At 35.2% G+C, this 16,705-nt stretch overlaps 1 protein-coding gene across 6 annotated transcripts in view; it reads right to left on the reverse strand.

The window, feature by feature from the left end:
* LOC138710270 (zinc finger protein ZFP2-like) overlaps positions 1 to 16,705 on the reverse strand; it is an 83,729-nt gene that overhangs the window by 62,180 nt on the left and 4,844 nt on the right. For 2 of the 6 annotated variants that reach the window (XM_069841009.1, XM_069841011.1), the window contains exons 1-2: positions 8,284 to 9,562; positions 6,924 to 7,021 (exon numbers count right to left, since the gene is read on the reverse strand). In XM_069841009.1, coding sequence (XP_069697110.1) covers positions 6,924 to 7,021; positions 8,284 to 8,347 — 162 coding nt within the window. In that variant the 5' untranslated portion in view covers positions 8,348 to 9,562. Of the gene's footprint in view, positions 1 to 6,923; positions 7,022 to 8,283; positions 9,569 to 16,705 lie in introns of those variants that run through there. The other 4 variants (XM_069841006.1, XM_069841008.1, XM_069841010.1 and 1 more) reach the window with 4 other exon arrangements.

Here is a 16,705-nt window from a genome sequence, read left to right on the forward strand (position 1 = left end):
CAGATTGGATAATAAAAGCTTCTCAACTGAATAATAATAGGCATTTCCCATATTTATTCTTCATTTCCTCTCGAGTGTCATTTATATTTGTTACTGTTGCTCTAAGGTATTTGAATTTTTCCATCTTTTCAAAGAATAGATTTTCAAGTTTTATATTTCCATTTCATACTACGTTCTGGTCACGAGACACAATCATATACTTTGTTTCTTCGGGATTTACTTTTAAACCTATCTCCTTATTCCTTCAAGTAAAATTCCCGTGTTTTCCCTAATCATCTGTAGATTTTCTCCTAACATATTCACATTATCCGCATAAACAAACAGTTGATGTAACCCATTCAATTCCAAACTGTGTCCCTGTTTTCTTGGACTTCCCTAATTATTCAAGAGCAAAGTTAAAAAGTAAATGACTGATAATGTATCTGCTTGCTTTAGCCCACAGTGAATTGGAAAAGCATCATACAGACACTGGAAACTGGCCTGTATTGACTTTGCTGTAAGTTTCACTGCAACAAATTTTAATTAATCGAACTAATTTCTTGGGAATACCAAATTCAATAAGAATATTCTATAAAACATCTCTGAACCGAGTTGTATGTCTTTTTGAAACCTACGAATAACTGATATCCTGTGCCCTTATATTCCCATTTTTCTTCAATATCTGTCAAATACAAAAAATATTATCATCATTTAATGGTATCACAATATCAAAATTGATATGAAAATCATTTTAAACAATTTGAATGAATGGTTTAATGCTAATGGGTTAAGCTTGAATTTAAGTAAAACTCAGACTATCTTATTTATTATTTAGCCTATGAAATTTGGAAATAAAATATAGCCCTGTTAATTTATTACGTTTTTGGTTGGACAATAAACTTACTTGACAAAATCATACTCAGTTTTTATACATTAATCTATCCAAAGCCTTATATTTGCTAAGAAGATTGAAAAAGCTTATACCATCTAGTGCAATACTAAATTCAGTCAATGCCTTTTTTTTTCATAACCATTTGACCTATGGTGTATTTCTATGGGGTAACAGTGCCAGTGTTAAATATATTTTTATACTTTTAAAGAAGGCACTGCATATCAGTAAAATATGTGGTCCTAGTGATCACCGTAAACAAATTTTAAAGATTTAAGGGGGGAGGTACACCATAGGCCTGCAAAAATTAAGTGAAATTAATTTTTTTGTATTTCAGCTGCTTTAGAAGTTAAATGAACAAATCTTTTCATGCTTAATATATATACACTTTATAAAAGACTATTCAGGATATTAGAATAGCTAATAATTACCTGTAAAAATTATATCAAATTACAATCATAGAGCATTTACATAAGAAAATATACAGTTAATTAATTTTTTTTGTTATTTTACAACGCTGTATCAACATCTAAGTTATTTAGCGTCTGAATGATATGAAGGTGATAATGCCGGTGAAATGAGTCCGGGATCCAGCACCGAAAGTTACCCAGCATTTGCTCGTATTAGGTTGAGGGAAAACCCCAGAAAAAACCTCAACCAGGTAACTTGTCCCGACCGGGGTTCGCAACCAGACACGCTGACCGTTACTCCACAGGTGTGGACTACAGTTAATTAAATATCTGTATGATTCTTTTAATGGAATGTTTTAAAGACCTACATCAACATATTCTACGATATTTTACTCAATTTAATACTGAAAGCAACGATTTCTTGAATGAAAAGGCAAAAGATCGTAGACATGCTTTAAAACATTCCAGTAAAAGAATCATGCAGATATTTAATTAATTGTAGATTTTATTATGTAAATGCTGTATGTTTATTTAAAAAATATGCAAATTTGATAATTATTTTTTGGCACGTTTGTCTCTTTTGCTATATATACAGCTATTGTTGTTAAGACGTAAAAGTTAAAATTCCCACACAGAAACTTGTTACTAGGAAAATCATTTTTCATAACATGACACTATATTGAAATAGACCCATCGCAGTGCACTTATTGTTACTTACTTACCATTACAGTGCAGTTTTACAAAGGGTTTGGAATAATATTACTCAAAATTGTCATTGCAATATATATTGTAGGCTAGTTGCAATTTCAAAAATATGATCGTGCAAAAAATGTTGCACAATGCATGTTTGTGAAGTGCATTACAAAATCTCAGAAATATAAAAACTCGCTTAAAAAATCTCGGAAAAACAAAAACTTTTCCTCTATTTTGTAAAAAGCATTTCCCAACTTTGTATTCGTAATATACTATTACACGTAATTATTAGCCATTTTAATATTCTGAGTACTGTTATAAAGTATAATGTATGTAGCCTATATTAAGCATGAAAAGTTTTGTTTATTTAGATTCTATAGTAGCTGATAAATAAAAAAATATTTGTCACTAACTTTTTGCAAGCTAATGGTGTACCGACCTCCTTAAAGGTATTAACACTCTCTTCTATGTTCTTGTCTGTGTATTGTTTGTTTATGAGAAATTTGATATGAGAGTAGCCATGAATGATGTTCACAATTACAATACGAGAGGTAATTTGAATTTAGTTGTTGCCAAGAGCAGATTAAACAAAATATTCAATAGCCACATTATTTTGTGAAATAAGTTTTGTAATAAATTTCAAGAAAATATAAAGATTAACTTTAAACATAATGTTAAAACACTTCTGTTAAATAAAAATGTTTAGTGTGTGCAAGAGTACCTGGATAATGATTTTATTTAATTTTATCCTTAACTCAGCATACTGCAAAGTAATTGTGATTTATAGGATACTGAATATATTTTTATGCATTTTTATTGTGTAAATTTTTTATGGTTGACCTAACCTATTGCAACTGTATTGCTGAATGGTTGTAATAAAAGATATTGTTGTTATTATTATTATTATTATTATTATTATTATTATTATTATTATTATTATTGTTACTATCATTATTATCATTACTATTTTTTTTAATAAATTGCAATGGTCAAAAATTGACACATTTTTATGTGTGGTATAATTCTACAGATGTTCATTTTATTTCTGATAAATAATTTTCGGGAAATGAACACTTCAGTTCAAACCTCCTTTTCAGTTCAATCAATTTTTATTGCAATAATGTTTTCCAAACTTCCCAAAATTCCATCAATCTCTGAAATCGACAGAAGACATTCTTTTGACTGTTCATACATCATGTTTACTGTAATGTTGCCACTCACGGCTCCTTCCTCCAACCAATCTAGTGAACAGTTAAAATAATGGACTGCTGCACGATTCTAAGGTCGGAGTGTGGTGTGCCAAGAGTGTGATTGGAATAATTCACCATCATATTTTTTACGAAACAGTTAATGCTGTCTGGTACATATCTCTAATATTGAAAGTCTTTTCCTCACATGCCTGAAGAAGAATGAATGCATGACGGGACTACAACTCATGCAGCTCGAACTTCATTGTGCATGTGATTGGTGACATCTTTGGTGATAGGGTAATTAGTGCAGAGTTGTGACCCACTTGATCCCAAGGCCTAAAGTCCAGTATCATGATAATAAATTACTGAAAGAATTTTAGTTTTGTCCTTTAAATGTGCAAAAATGTGTTAACATTTTAAAATTCCTTTACAGAATGAAAAGTCATATGAGGATCACTCCAAAAGTAATGCACAACATTTATTTAAACATTACATTTTTATCCTACAGTTTGCTATTTTCACAGAATGTAAATACATCCTTTAGGAACAAAATGTCACTTTTCCACATAATCCCCGTCCCTTTCAATGGTCTTACGCCACCTGGGAACGAGGGCCTGTATACCTGCACGATAAAAGTCTGGACCAACAAGTCTGAGCCACTCTTTAGCAGCATGCGGGAGGGAGATATTTTCAAACCTCATTCTGCGAAAGGATTCCTTCAGTTTACCAAAGAGATGGTAATCACATGGTGCCACATCAGGACTGTAAGATGCCTGTTTCAGTGTTGTCCATCTAAGTTTTCTGATCTAGTCTGTGGTCTTGTGACTGACATGTGACTGTGTGTTTTCGTGCAATAGCAGAACTTCCTGCTTCTCCCAATGTGATCGAACACAACTCAGTCGAGCTTGAAGTTTTTTAAAAGTTGCCACATACTCGCCAGAATTAATGGTGGTTTCGTGTGGCATGATATCCACAAGCAAGAGTCCTTCTGAATAGAAAAACCCAGCAGCCATAACTTTTCCTGCCGAAGGCGCAGTTTTGAATTTCTTTTTCTATGGTGAATTTGCATGATGCCACTCCATTGTCTGTCTCTTTGTCTCTGGTTCAAAATAGTGAAGCTATGTTTCATCTCCTGTCACAATTTTTGCAAGAAAGTCATCTCCACCCATCTCATACTGGTCCAAAAGTTCACTGCACACTGTTTTTCGGGTTTCTTTGTGGGCTTCTATCAAGAACCCACTTGGCACAAACCTTTTTTAACCCCAACTGTTTCAATATTCTGCACACACTTGCTTCTGCTATTCCATCTTGGAGAGACAATTCTTTCACTGTTACGCGATTGTCAGCCACAACCATGTTGTTAATGCGCTGCACATTGTCAGGACTCAGGACTTCGTGCAGTGTGGGGTCTGCTGCTGCGAGGAGTATCCCGAATATTGGCGTGCCCTCTTTCACCAGATAATCTGCTTGTCCACCAAATAACCGTACTAAGATCGGCAGTTGCTTCTCCATACAGATTTTTCAACCTCTGGTGAATGTTTCCCACTGTCTCGTTCTCACAGCACAGGAACTCAATAACAGCATGTTGCTTCTGACAAATGTCAAGTACAGCAGCCATCTCGAAGGAGTGCTATCATGGGGGCCACTCATGGGAATGACTTAAATTAAATTTGAATACAAGCAGGAAAGACGTATCTATGATCTCCATAAATTGCAAAGGTATACAATAAAAAATTAATAAAGAAAAAAATGTTGTGCATTACTTTTGGAGTGACCCTCGTGTGTCTGTGTATACATATATGTATATATGCCAGGCCAATGGATGAATAGAGAGGAGTGGTGTCCGGTTTCCGGAAGACAGCGACAGCTGTTATGACAATAGAATGATTGATTGCCATATATATTGTACTTCAATAATACAAATGGAGTATTTTACGACTTTTCGTGATCTGCCAATTCATACAGAACTGGAACTCTCATAATTCGATAACGTCATAATATTACGTGAAAATGTTGATGGTTCTTCCTGAAATAAATTCAATATTAAAACAAACTTCATAAATTAAAGACAAAATATACTGTACTTAGGACTAGAGATAATCAAGGTTGACATGAGCACCATGCTCTCTGTGCAATTTTCTGATATGTATAATTTTACAGAAGAAGGATGGGGTTTAAGCGTTTCTATGAAACATATTTTCTAGTTTTTCATTTTCAAAATTCCATGTAACTTAAGCTAATTGAATCTGAACCTATTATTTCTTTCATGCAAAAATATTTCGGAATTAATTTTGGCGGATTTAGTATAAAATTTAAATATCATACCAAATACAATATAATGCAATATCCTCAGAAGGTAATTTACACTCTTTTAGAGGTATGTCCCTCTAGACACTACCTAAAATATACAATGGCTAACTTGTGAACTGAGAAGCATAAGGTTTGCTAAGTTCCTAATCAGGGAAAATGTGGGGCCTACTGGTCGACAAAATCTAATTCATTAATTCAGCCATGGGCACTGGTGTGTCATTTGAGGAATGGTTTCATACTGACCATGACAGTGCTTATCGTGCTATGCAAATCAACTTCTTACTCCCGTTACTCTTATAAAACAATAGGTGTGGGCAGATAATGTTCAATATCAGTGGTGGCATCATGGCTTATCAAAGCAGTGTGCATCTACGAGGTAAAAACGAATACATTGTATGTTATGTTTGAAAGTCCTTTTGGACACTAATAAATTCAATAATATGAAACTACATTACAGTATTCCTTATGGCATAAAGACCATGCTGAATTTAAAAGTATGAGAAATTAAATGTTTTTTGTATGTACTACTTTCTAAAAAAATGTGTAAACATAAAATTTGTGTAGAATACTAAATATGACTTTTTGTAATTATCTTTAGTTCCAGGACGTGTAAGACTCTTAAGTAATCTTAAGAAACGCTAGACAATTCAACAGAATAAATGTAGGCAATATGATGTACAATTAAAGTTACCAAATTAACCTGTGGAAGTGAAATAAATAATTCTAGAGTATTACATTATCCTGGCACTGGCATAGTCATAACACTCAGTCACTGATCGCATTAACGATTACGACAAAGTGGCACAGGTCACAGTTCATATTTACCATCTAACTCTGCCCTCCTAGCAAACAAAGTAGGGCCTATTGCATATTCTATGCGTCACATAATGGAAAATTATGTCAATTTATATGTAATAATTGAACTGTTACTTACTTGTAATGAACTGGAAGTCCTCTTCAGTTTCATGGCGTTCTTATTTTACATGTTTATAATATTTTGTGCTCTGCTTGTCGTTATTACTACACTTCAATACTTACAACACTAACAAGAATTAGTGATCTTCTAGACGAACTTATCCACGCAACGAACTCCACAATGCCGGAATTTGAAAGTAAGTCGGATATGCATCAACAATGTAAGCACCGGGAACTTACTGCTTAGCTGCTTGATGTAGAACTACATTTAACATTTTTAAAGGTTTAAGTGCATAGGATTTGATGCTAAATTTTGAATCTCGAATTCGAGAAATGGCACGTACATTTTTCTTTAATGAGGTCATATTTATAGGAAAGGCACCAAAAGTGTGTGTACACTTAGTCTATCATTGAATACAAGTAGCATCAAAATCTCAATTTTTTTTTTTTAAATTGGCGCTTAGTTGATTAATGCAAAATGCAGTTCAAATAATAATTGAAACAAGCAGCCATCACTAATCATGCCTTTCAATTCACCTGTGACGCAGACATCTTGTCTCCTGTAACTTTGTTGTCAATCATTTGCACAGCCAATGGGTCAAATTCTGGTTTCATCTTGTGCCCATCCATCAGAACTGAAAGAGTTAATCGAGAAATTGTCATTCATTTTCAAAATGTCCGCTGTTATGATAAAACTTATTCTGAGTGGTGATAATAATAATAATGTATTTCCGAAACAACTAATGGTATATAAAAAAAACCAACATATTAAGTATTAGTTGGTAAGGAACATTGCAGGAAATCTTCAAAGATTCAAACCGATATTTCATCACTTTTTTAATCAATGAGAGAGAAATGAAGTTTGATACCATTTGTAACATTTCCTACAATGTCAGCTAGTTCCAAAGCAAGTCCCGTTTGCTTCCTCCACCAATTCTAATTTATTAAGTTCACTTTTGCACTATTTTTAGTAGGTATACTTCAAGGTACTTTTGTCGGATGGAGTGCAGTAAGAGATCGTGGCAAATTGACATTTTGTATTCATTTAATATTCACGTAATATTGATAAACGTATTTTTATGTGGTGAGGGAGATTTTGAGATGCCATATTGTAATATTGTACTGGGTTATGTTATGGTATTCAGGTTATGAAATATGATGATCAAAGTGGTACTCCATTTTCGTGTTGGGAATATTATGACTTATTTTCTGTGTTTATGTGATGTTGTACATATATTGTAATGATTGCACCACTCGATATCCTACTGTGTCATATTAGTTTACGTACCTTACAGCTTGCGGTGTTGTATTGGCATTTTCTTTCAATGTGTTGATTGTTTTCCTGTGTTCGTAATGAACATTTGTGGAGACGACAGATCTTCAGATCATGACACTCACTTTTAAACATCAGTTTCGCACACATACACTTATAACACTGCGTTCATTACTAACTACTAGTGAAAGGTAATGACAGGTGCTGTTAGGGTGACACAAATCGCAAGTTTTGCTAAAGGCGTTGCTGCATTTACTTTTGAGTTCGAAACCTAATACAGTTCTTGCGTGAATAAACACTTCAGCATTGTGCGTCTCTTTCTTACTCAACAAAATGCCGAACAGTTGCCGGATCATGGAGTACCATGCGAATGAAAATTATTAGTTTCAGTTAATTGTGCATGTTTATGTAAGGAAACAGAAATCAGTTTCGTTACAAAAATAAGTCCTAATAAAATAATTAAATTCTCTTATTGACTCTGTGTCAGCTTCTTTATCGTATTTCTTGTTAAAACTTGAAAATTGTTTTCAAAATTCATGTATGAAAATGTTAAAAATATACCCTTGCAATACAGGGTAAAAATAAAAATTAACAAAAATTTGTGTTTTATTCTCAATAATGTACCTGGATTAAGAAATTCCATAACAATAAGCCATATATGCCAAGGAAATAACGCCCACATGAACATTACTATAGACAGACAGCACACAGCAATAAGAACAAACTCACAGTAGAGTCACGAGCACCACAGCACAGAAAATAATTTCGGACATTTTCGCACATCTCTGCAAAAAGAGAAAACGAGTGCGATTACAGAAAAAAAAAAACAGAATTTAATGGTTAAAGTTTCTTTGTGGATCCGTGTGAGTCTCTACACTATAAGCTCAGTTAAAACTTGAAAAATATTTTTAAAATGTATATTTGCAGGTGTTATAAAAACCTTTTGTGATACATAGTAAAATTAAAGGAAAAAGTGTAAAATGTATGTTATATCCTAAAGAAAATATTTGGATTAACAGATTCCATAACAGTAAATCAAATTCATCACACAATAACCATCAGTTAATCGTTCTTACAAAGACCGCTTTGCACGAAGACTGAACTCACAGAGAAGGTTCGGACCAATGAGACAATGTTTATACTAGCCTACAAGTAACAAACAGCTAACACAGTTGTAAAAGAGATGCACCCTAACCCTCTTTGTACAGTTAAAACCACAAATTAATGCTCATTTCTACCCAAATCAGAAAGACAAAAATTGATTTTTGTCCAGCTAGATCTCACAAATTGTACACTGTTTGTTGTAGAAGTGATTGTGGGACTCTGTTAAACATTTCAGGTCTGTGTCGAATTTGAGCAAACAGCACAATCAGTTCCTCTCTGGTGTACATGACACTCTTCCAAGACCCCCAAAGAAATAATCCAGAGGTGTTAAGTCAGGTAATCACACTAACCGCGCAACAGGCCCCCCTTCCCCTGTGCATTGTTCCCCATCGTTGTTTTCAGATATGCTCGTACAATCAGGCTGAAGTGCGGTGGGGCGCCATCATGCTGAAACCACATGACTGTGCTCATCGCAATGGTCCATCCTCAATGAGCAGCTGAAGCGTATTTCAAAGGAACTCAAGACAAATTGCTCTATTCAAAAAGGGCGCCAAAATGATAGGTCGCAGTGAATGATTAAGAACAATTATTACAACCCGGATGTTTACAGCAAACCCTTGCTGGTGGCAGACCTGCAATGTTCGATGGAGATCGACAATTACTGCTACCACGGTGTAATGAATGTAATGAGGTCCAGAGTAGGATATTTTAACAACTTCTGTAACCTATCCACAAGGGTACTTGAAGAAAGAAATGAATAATTCATTTCATAATTTTAAATGTCACTAAAACCTGTCTTTTCTTCTATGTTTTTTTTTTTTAATTTTATTGGGTTATTTTACGACGCTGTATCAACATCTAAGTTATTTAGCGTCTGAATTATATGAAGGTGATAATGCCGGTGAAATGAGTTTGGGGTCCAGCACCGAAAGTTACCCAGCATTTGCTCGTATTGGGTTGAGGGAAAACCCCGGAAAAAACCTCAACCAGGTAACTTGCCCCAACCGGGATTCGAATCCGGGCCACCTGGTTTCGCAGCCAGACGCGCTGACCGTTACTCCACAGGTGTGGGCTTCTTCTATGTTACAGAAATCCTAAATAACACGTCAGAGAACATGGGTTGTATCAGGTAAAATGATCCACTTTGCAAAATCTATTGTTTCTTAGACTTCGGCTCAGGTGTGCAAGTTGTCCTGAAATAACCTGTACAACACAGGAAAATAGTTTCATTTGTTATACCGTAAACTGAGGTAAACGTGACGACTGGAGTAAACTTGAACACAAAAAAAAATAGATTTAAATCATATCAGTCCCAATTGTGACTAAGAAGTATAAAAAATACTTATGAAATGTAGGGAAAAAATGACCTTTAAAAATATATTCAGTGCATGTGATATGATTTAAATATTTTTCTCTTTGTAGTCAAGTTTACCCCAGTTTACGGTATTAAATTTCATGATGTTATGACTGAGATACTTGTTGCAAATTTTTTTACCTCACCTAGAATCGGTGGGATGCGGATCATAAAACCCACTAGTCTAGCTACAGATATTGTTCCTTTGTTTTCCAGTATGAAGTGTCGTGCACTACATGGGAAGTTTTGTTAAACATGTTGTTGCTTTATTTAATTAAGTACTATTAAACACTATGATAAATCAGCTCGCCAAAGATTCCCATTCAAAATTGATCTGTCAATTATGTTTACAAGAAAGTCAAACTCATCTTGGCTACCAGGAGAAGTGGTTCGAGTCATTGAAAACCCCGTTCTTTGTCATTATAGCGAATAATGGATTAGAGTATACTAAGAATGAATATACCGAAAATCGAATTTTTGTTTGTATGTCTGTCTGTATGTTTGTTACCTTTTCACTCGATAATGGCTAAGCCGATTCCTATGAAAATTGTTATGTAAAATAAATAAGTTTCCACTTAGATTTTAGGATAGTGGCATTTGAAATACTTTATTTAAAAGAGAGGTTATAAGGGGAAGTAAATAACATTATTGATTTTTTTAGGAGAATGTTACATAACAAAAGCAGCTTTAAAAAATGTTTACAACAAAATTTGTTGTATGAAAAATGTTCACAGGCTCATATTTAACAAGATATATATATATATATATATATATATATATATATATGCGTTTTAACTAACAATGCTTTTTATGTCAGTGCCATATCAGTCAGACTAATATACGCGTAATAATGAGAGAATAAATGGCCTACATTTATTTAAGGCAGCCTTGCATAACAATACTGGAGATCATTTAAAAACTCTCTTGATATGGATATCATTCTATTTTATGATATGCATACGTGATTATACTTATATAAAGAGAGAGAATATTTGTGTGTTTGTATAAGGAAATCTCGGAAACTATTTAACCGATTTGAATAGTTCTTGCACATTGGAAAGTGTAGTTCCTCCATAACATCGTTTCCCAACCTGTGGTTCGCGAACCCCCAAATTTCAAGGGGTTCGCCAAAACTTTTCCGTAATGGCGGGTATCGAGGTTAGGCCTATTATTGTTTCCTTCATTTCTGCGGCATAGTCATTATTATTACTTTAAAATTAGATTAACCCTATAATGTCCCTTGTTACATATGTCTATGTGTAACATCGGGAATTTATCACATTATTTCCACAGTAAATCAATATTTACCGCGAATGCCTGATTTACAGTTATGTAACAACATTAGGAATGCATTTGATTTCGCTACAATGGAAATTTCGTCTGCCAGCTTCTTTGTGTTCTAACAATACTAACAACAGTACCGCGACCCGACTAAGGAATGGTTACATGGCGGTCAGGCCTTTGATTTTGATGTTAATGTGGAATTTCAACAGACTTAGCCTATATTTAACTTTGTATTTTCAACAATAGCCTACTTCTTCTTTCCTTGTGGCAAATACAGTAAGTTGACAGTTGTGTATCAGAATCGTTTCCGTTCACATTAAAATGGATAACTGGTTGAAAAGTGGAAGTTTGAAAGGGAAGCAGAGTTTAACAAAATCGCAAGTATGTGTTGTGTCAACAGATCATTCAGCTTCTAGTGATGTGTGACAATCCGACAAAAGTGAACCGTGTGTGAAGAAAAGGAAGTACGATGATAATTACATTAGGTTTGGATTTTCATATATAGATGACAAGGACTGTCCAGGACCACAGTGTGTTGTTTGTGGCGACATTCTTGCTAACAGTAGTCTGAAACCTTCTCTATTTAAACGCCATTTAGAAACTAAAGACCCCACCCACGTAAACAAATCTGCAGATTTTTTTTACACGAAAAGCTAACGAGTGGAAAAATGATTTCACTATTTTTGTATCCGCTGCAAACAGTGACAATGAGAATGCTCTTGAAGCGTCTTATCGCATTAGCTACAGAATTGCTAAAACTGCGAAACCTCATTCAATAGCTGAAGATTTAGTGTGGCCATGTATAAATTATGTAGTACAGTGCATGCTTGGATAATCTTTCACTAAAAACGTCAATATATGATACCATTGTCCGACAATACGATCAGCCGCCTGATTAAAGACATGGCAAATTATGTCAAAAATGAAATTTTGGAAATAGTTCGTGCCAGTCCTTCTTTTGCGATTCAACTTGACGAATCGACTGATGTTGCCAATTTAGCCATTTTGTTACTCTTCGTCTGTTGTATTACTGGGGACTCTGTAGAAGAAGAGCTACTATTCTGCAAACTCTTAAAAGAGAGAACTACGGGAGGAGACATATTTAAGTTAACCGACGAATACTTTTGCGAAAATTCAATAGACCGAATTCGCTGTGTGGGCATTTGTTCAGATGGTGCGACATCTATGACAGGGTGTTGTGCTGTGTTTGTTTCCAAAGTGAAATCGGTAGTGCCGAATGCTTCTTGGACACATTGTTGCATTCATAGAATCTATCTGTCTGTCTCTCTGTCTATCCGTCCATCCATCCATCTATATATCTACCTACCTATCTACCTACCTAATCTACTAATCTACCTGTCTACCTACCTACCTAATCTACCTGTCTACCTATCTACCTACCTACCTACCTACATAAGACAGACAAACAGAGATGATGACGATTTCATTTTTCAGCAAGATTGGGCTCCGCCACATTTCCACAATGCAGTTCGTGCTTACCTGAATACGGATATGTCTGATCGTTCGATAGGACGTGCTGGAGTAAGGGACAGATGTTTCATAACATGGCCACCAAGGTCACCCGATATGACTGCATGTGACTTTTTTCTATGGGGTCTCTAAAGGACCGTGTGTTTGTACCGCCTTTGCCACGTGATTTAGAGGAACTAAAAACCAGTACTCGAGAAGCTGCCGCCACGGTCACAGAGGATATGTTGAAAAGGGCATGGGAAGAGTTTGATTATCGTTTGGACATCTGCCGAGTCACTCATGGTTCTCACATTGAATCTCTGTAAAGTGTAAAACAAATTTTGAAAGTTTGACTTTAAACTGACGTGTTTGAAAGTGCTATCATTAGTAGTTTTTGTGGTAAAATCGTAATACAGCGAACGCTAAGCTCCGCCCACAACCCCTTTCCACTTTTCCCCTACAAGCTCCCAACACACTCTAGCGGAAAAGGGTGGGGGTGACATCTAGCGGAGGAAAGTGGAACAAAAAGAATTATTGCGGCATCTAGGAAGCAATACAGGAACTTCGTCCTGCCAACCTCTGTCCCTCTCACTCCAGCCTCTCCTTCCCTGTTCCTTGCTTCATGTCTGTTTTTTTTTTTTTTCTTATGACTTCGCAGTAAGTAGGATTCGATCCGGGTATGTTCCTAACGAAACGCTCGCACGCTTTTTGGTCACGCTTTAGACCTCTCGGCTACCGAGGCGAGTTGGTGGTAGAAGGGCAAATGAATCTATTTATGTTCAAGGGAAATGCCGTAACGTATTGCAGAAATACGATTGATGCAAGGATTCATAGCGGGAGACAATGATGGAATGACGTGGGGGACAATGACCGAATAGCGTGGGTAGAAAGTGGCGGGCTTGTGAATTTAGCTTGGTAGGGGTTGACTGCGGGGGTGGCATAAGTGTTAACGCGCGCTGGTAAAACTTCATTGTGTCCGTGTCCAGCTTCGTGTACAGACGGAACCACGTGTCTTGATGAGCCGTACCGAAGACGTGTACTTCTTCCTCAAATTGTGCATGCAGAATTTGAAGGCGGATACTATAAGGTACTGTGAGGAGCATGGATTACAGCAGACGAGCCTCTGGTGACTATTGTGTTACTTCGAGGACAGTGCAAAGTTAACGGGTGAGTGTTGTTTTATGAAAAACCCACATTACATGTGGCTGTTGTCTAATGCGCCCTAATTTGTGCCCATTTGGTTGTGATGTGTTGTTGTCTAATGCGTAATTTGATTGTGTTGTATATTAGTACGTGTTAGTTCGAGGAAAAAACGTATTGTGTTGTAAAATATGAAATACGTGCGAGGCGGTAGGCAGTGATCCACCGAAGCGGGACAGGTAGTAGAGAGAGAGAGAGAGAGAGAGAGAGAGAGCAGGCGAGCGAGGTGACGAGCGGCGAGGGTGGGGTAACTTTCCCTACTGGCGTTCGCTGTTTCACGATTTATCTATTTTTGTGTAAAAAAAAATATTGAAAGTGTTCCAGGACTTTTGATATGCCCTGTATAAACATACAGTAATTACTAATTTATTTTCACAAAAATCGAATGAATTTTATAACTGAAAAACATATGCATAATACCAGAAGAAATGTCCCAACTCTTTTGGCAGAACCTACACTACAGCTGGATTAAGACATAGTAGGAATTATGGACCAAGACTATACAATTCAGTATTGAAATATAATCCAGACCTAAACAATTTACACATTCTTAAGTTTAAAAATAAAGTGAAAATGTTTGTATGATATTTGATAAATTTTGTTATTATTTTTAAGTGTTACTAGCACCATAGCCTAGTACATACAGTCGCGAAGCTGGGGGTGATTTTTTGCATTTCCCGCGACAGCTGCTAGCCGCTTGGAGCGCTGTGTGTACTAGGAACAATAAACTGTGTCACTGCCATCGTGATCTAATACAGGTCGTAAGGCAGACCAAGCAACTCGCTTAACCCGATCACGAAGGGCGGCGTTTCAACCATATAAATTAATTGGAATGCATAAAAAGTAACATATATTTCTCTAAAATGTAGTGTAATCGCATTAATAAAATTTAAAACAATGATTAGGAGACACTTCAGACATAATTCCTTGCGCGTTAAGGTGTAATATTTTTGGTGTGAAAATTACGTTGTTCGTATGTGTAATAGACCTACCTGCCTTTATTTCGATTAAATATTGCGAAATTCTTGTACATTCATTTATGCACGATTCAATAATTTTCAGTTGCACCGCACGAATATTTAGATATGTTGAAATTATAGGTTATGTTTACTGTCCCAGTTGCCCCTTTCTGTCATTTTAGTGGTCTCCAATGCCGTGCCATTCACATGGAAATATTATAGGTTATGTTTACTATATCTTATATTCCTAAATTCGCAATTATACATTATAATTAAGCATAATGTCATGTCATGTATGATTTTCCACACATTCAATTGGTCTGTCTTCAATACTACAATTGAGTATTGAATTATTGTATTTATCTACTACCTAAGAGACGAAGTAACAATCGAACGTACACTAATTTCATAAGAGCGGTATGATAAATTTTCTGTCTTTATCAAGGAAGGTAGATGTGCTATATTAAAATCACAATATAAATTCTTTTTCATTAAACCTCAAAATAGCTTCCATTCTAAACTTAAAATGTTGATGCAAAAAGATTATGTTAATATGTAAAATTCTCTTCACATTAAAATAACACAGTTTTGTAATTATTTCTGCAACATATTATGCAACAAGAAGTAAAGGGAACTTATGGACACATTACACTAAATAAAACTTAGCTATGATACGCAATAAAGTTATAATATAATAATTCACTGAGCTCCATACACTGAATTAGAAAACCAGTACATATATTACGGCCTGGTCTAGATCGAAAAGGCATTGACTGTACCGTATTTTGCATTGTTGTGAAAAGTTTTGTAAACTGTGAAATGTTCATTATCGTTTGTAATAACTGTAAATGGCTAAAATACAATAATTTGAGTAATAATATGGAACAAGGAGACGTTTGTTGCACTATAAATTCTAAGAAAAAGAGGTGAGAGTTATCCTTCCGAAAGATCCAGGAAGGTGAGTTTATAAAATATAATATATACTTTATGAAAATAATATATAAACCTTATGTATTTCATATTTCAATAGTGGAAGGAAAGTGTCAATTTTTCAAAAGAACACGATATCAAAAGTACAATACATTTTATCATCTGCTAGGGAAATAGTCTGTGATGAGGCGACGGTTAGCGCGTCTAGCCGCGAAACCAGGCGGGGTTTTCCCTCAACCCAATATGAGCAAATGCTGGATAACTTTCGGTGTTGGACCCCGGACTCATTTCACCGGCATTATCACCTTCATCTCATTCAGACGCTAAATAACCTAAGCTGTTGATAAAGCGTCGTAAAATAACCAACTAAAATAAAAAAAATAAATAAAGTGATGAGGCGATAGTAGCGATCCTGGTGGCTAGCAACTATCTATGGATGCATATTTCAACTGTCTATGTTTGCATATTTAGTAAATATTGAGCTTCGCAATTGTATATACTAAACTGTGGTAGCACTATATGGTACTAATTTTTATTGCATTTATCTGATGCATGTAACCTATAAGATAAAACATTGCAATAAATATAAATAGATCATTTTCTTAATTAATAACAGTGTATATTTCCAATAAATGATTTCTTAGCATCGCCACAGATACATTTGATTGTACTTGTCACTATCTCTGTCACTAGAGAGTTCTTCAAATTTATATTTTCCCCACCATTCGTGAAATATTTTGATATG

Source organism: Periplaneta americana, chromosome 12 (assembly GCF_040183065.1).
Source record: "Periplaneta americana isolate PAMFEO1 chromosome 12, P.americana_PAMFEO1_priV1, whole genome shotgun sequence".
Taxonomy (NCBI): domain Eukaryota; kingdom Metazoa; phylum Arthropoda; class Insecta; order Blattodea; family Blattidae; genus Periplaneta; species Periplaneta americana.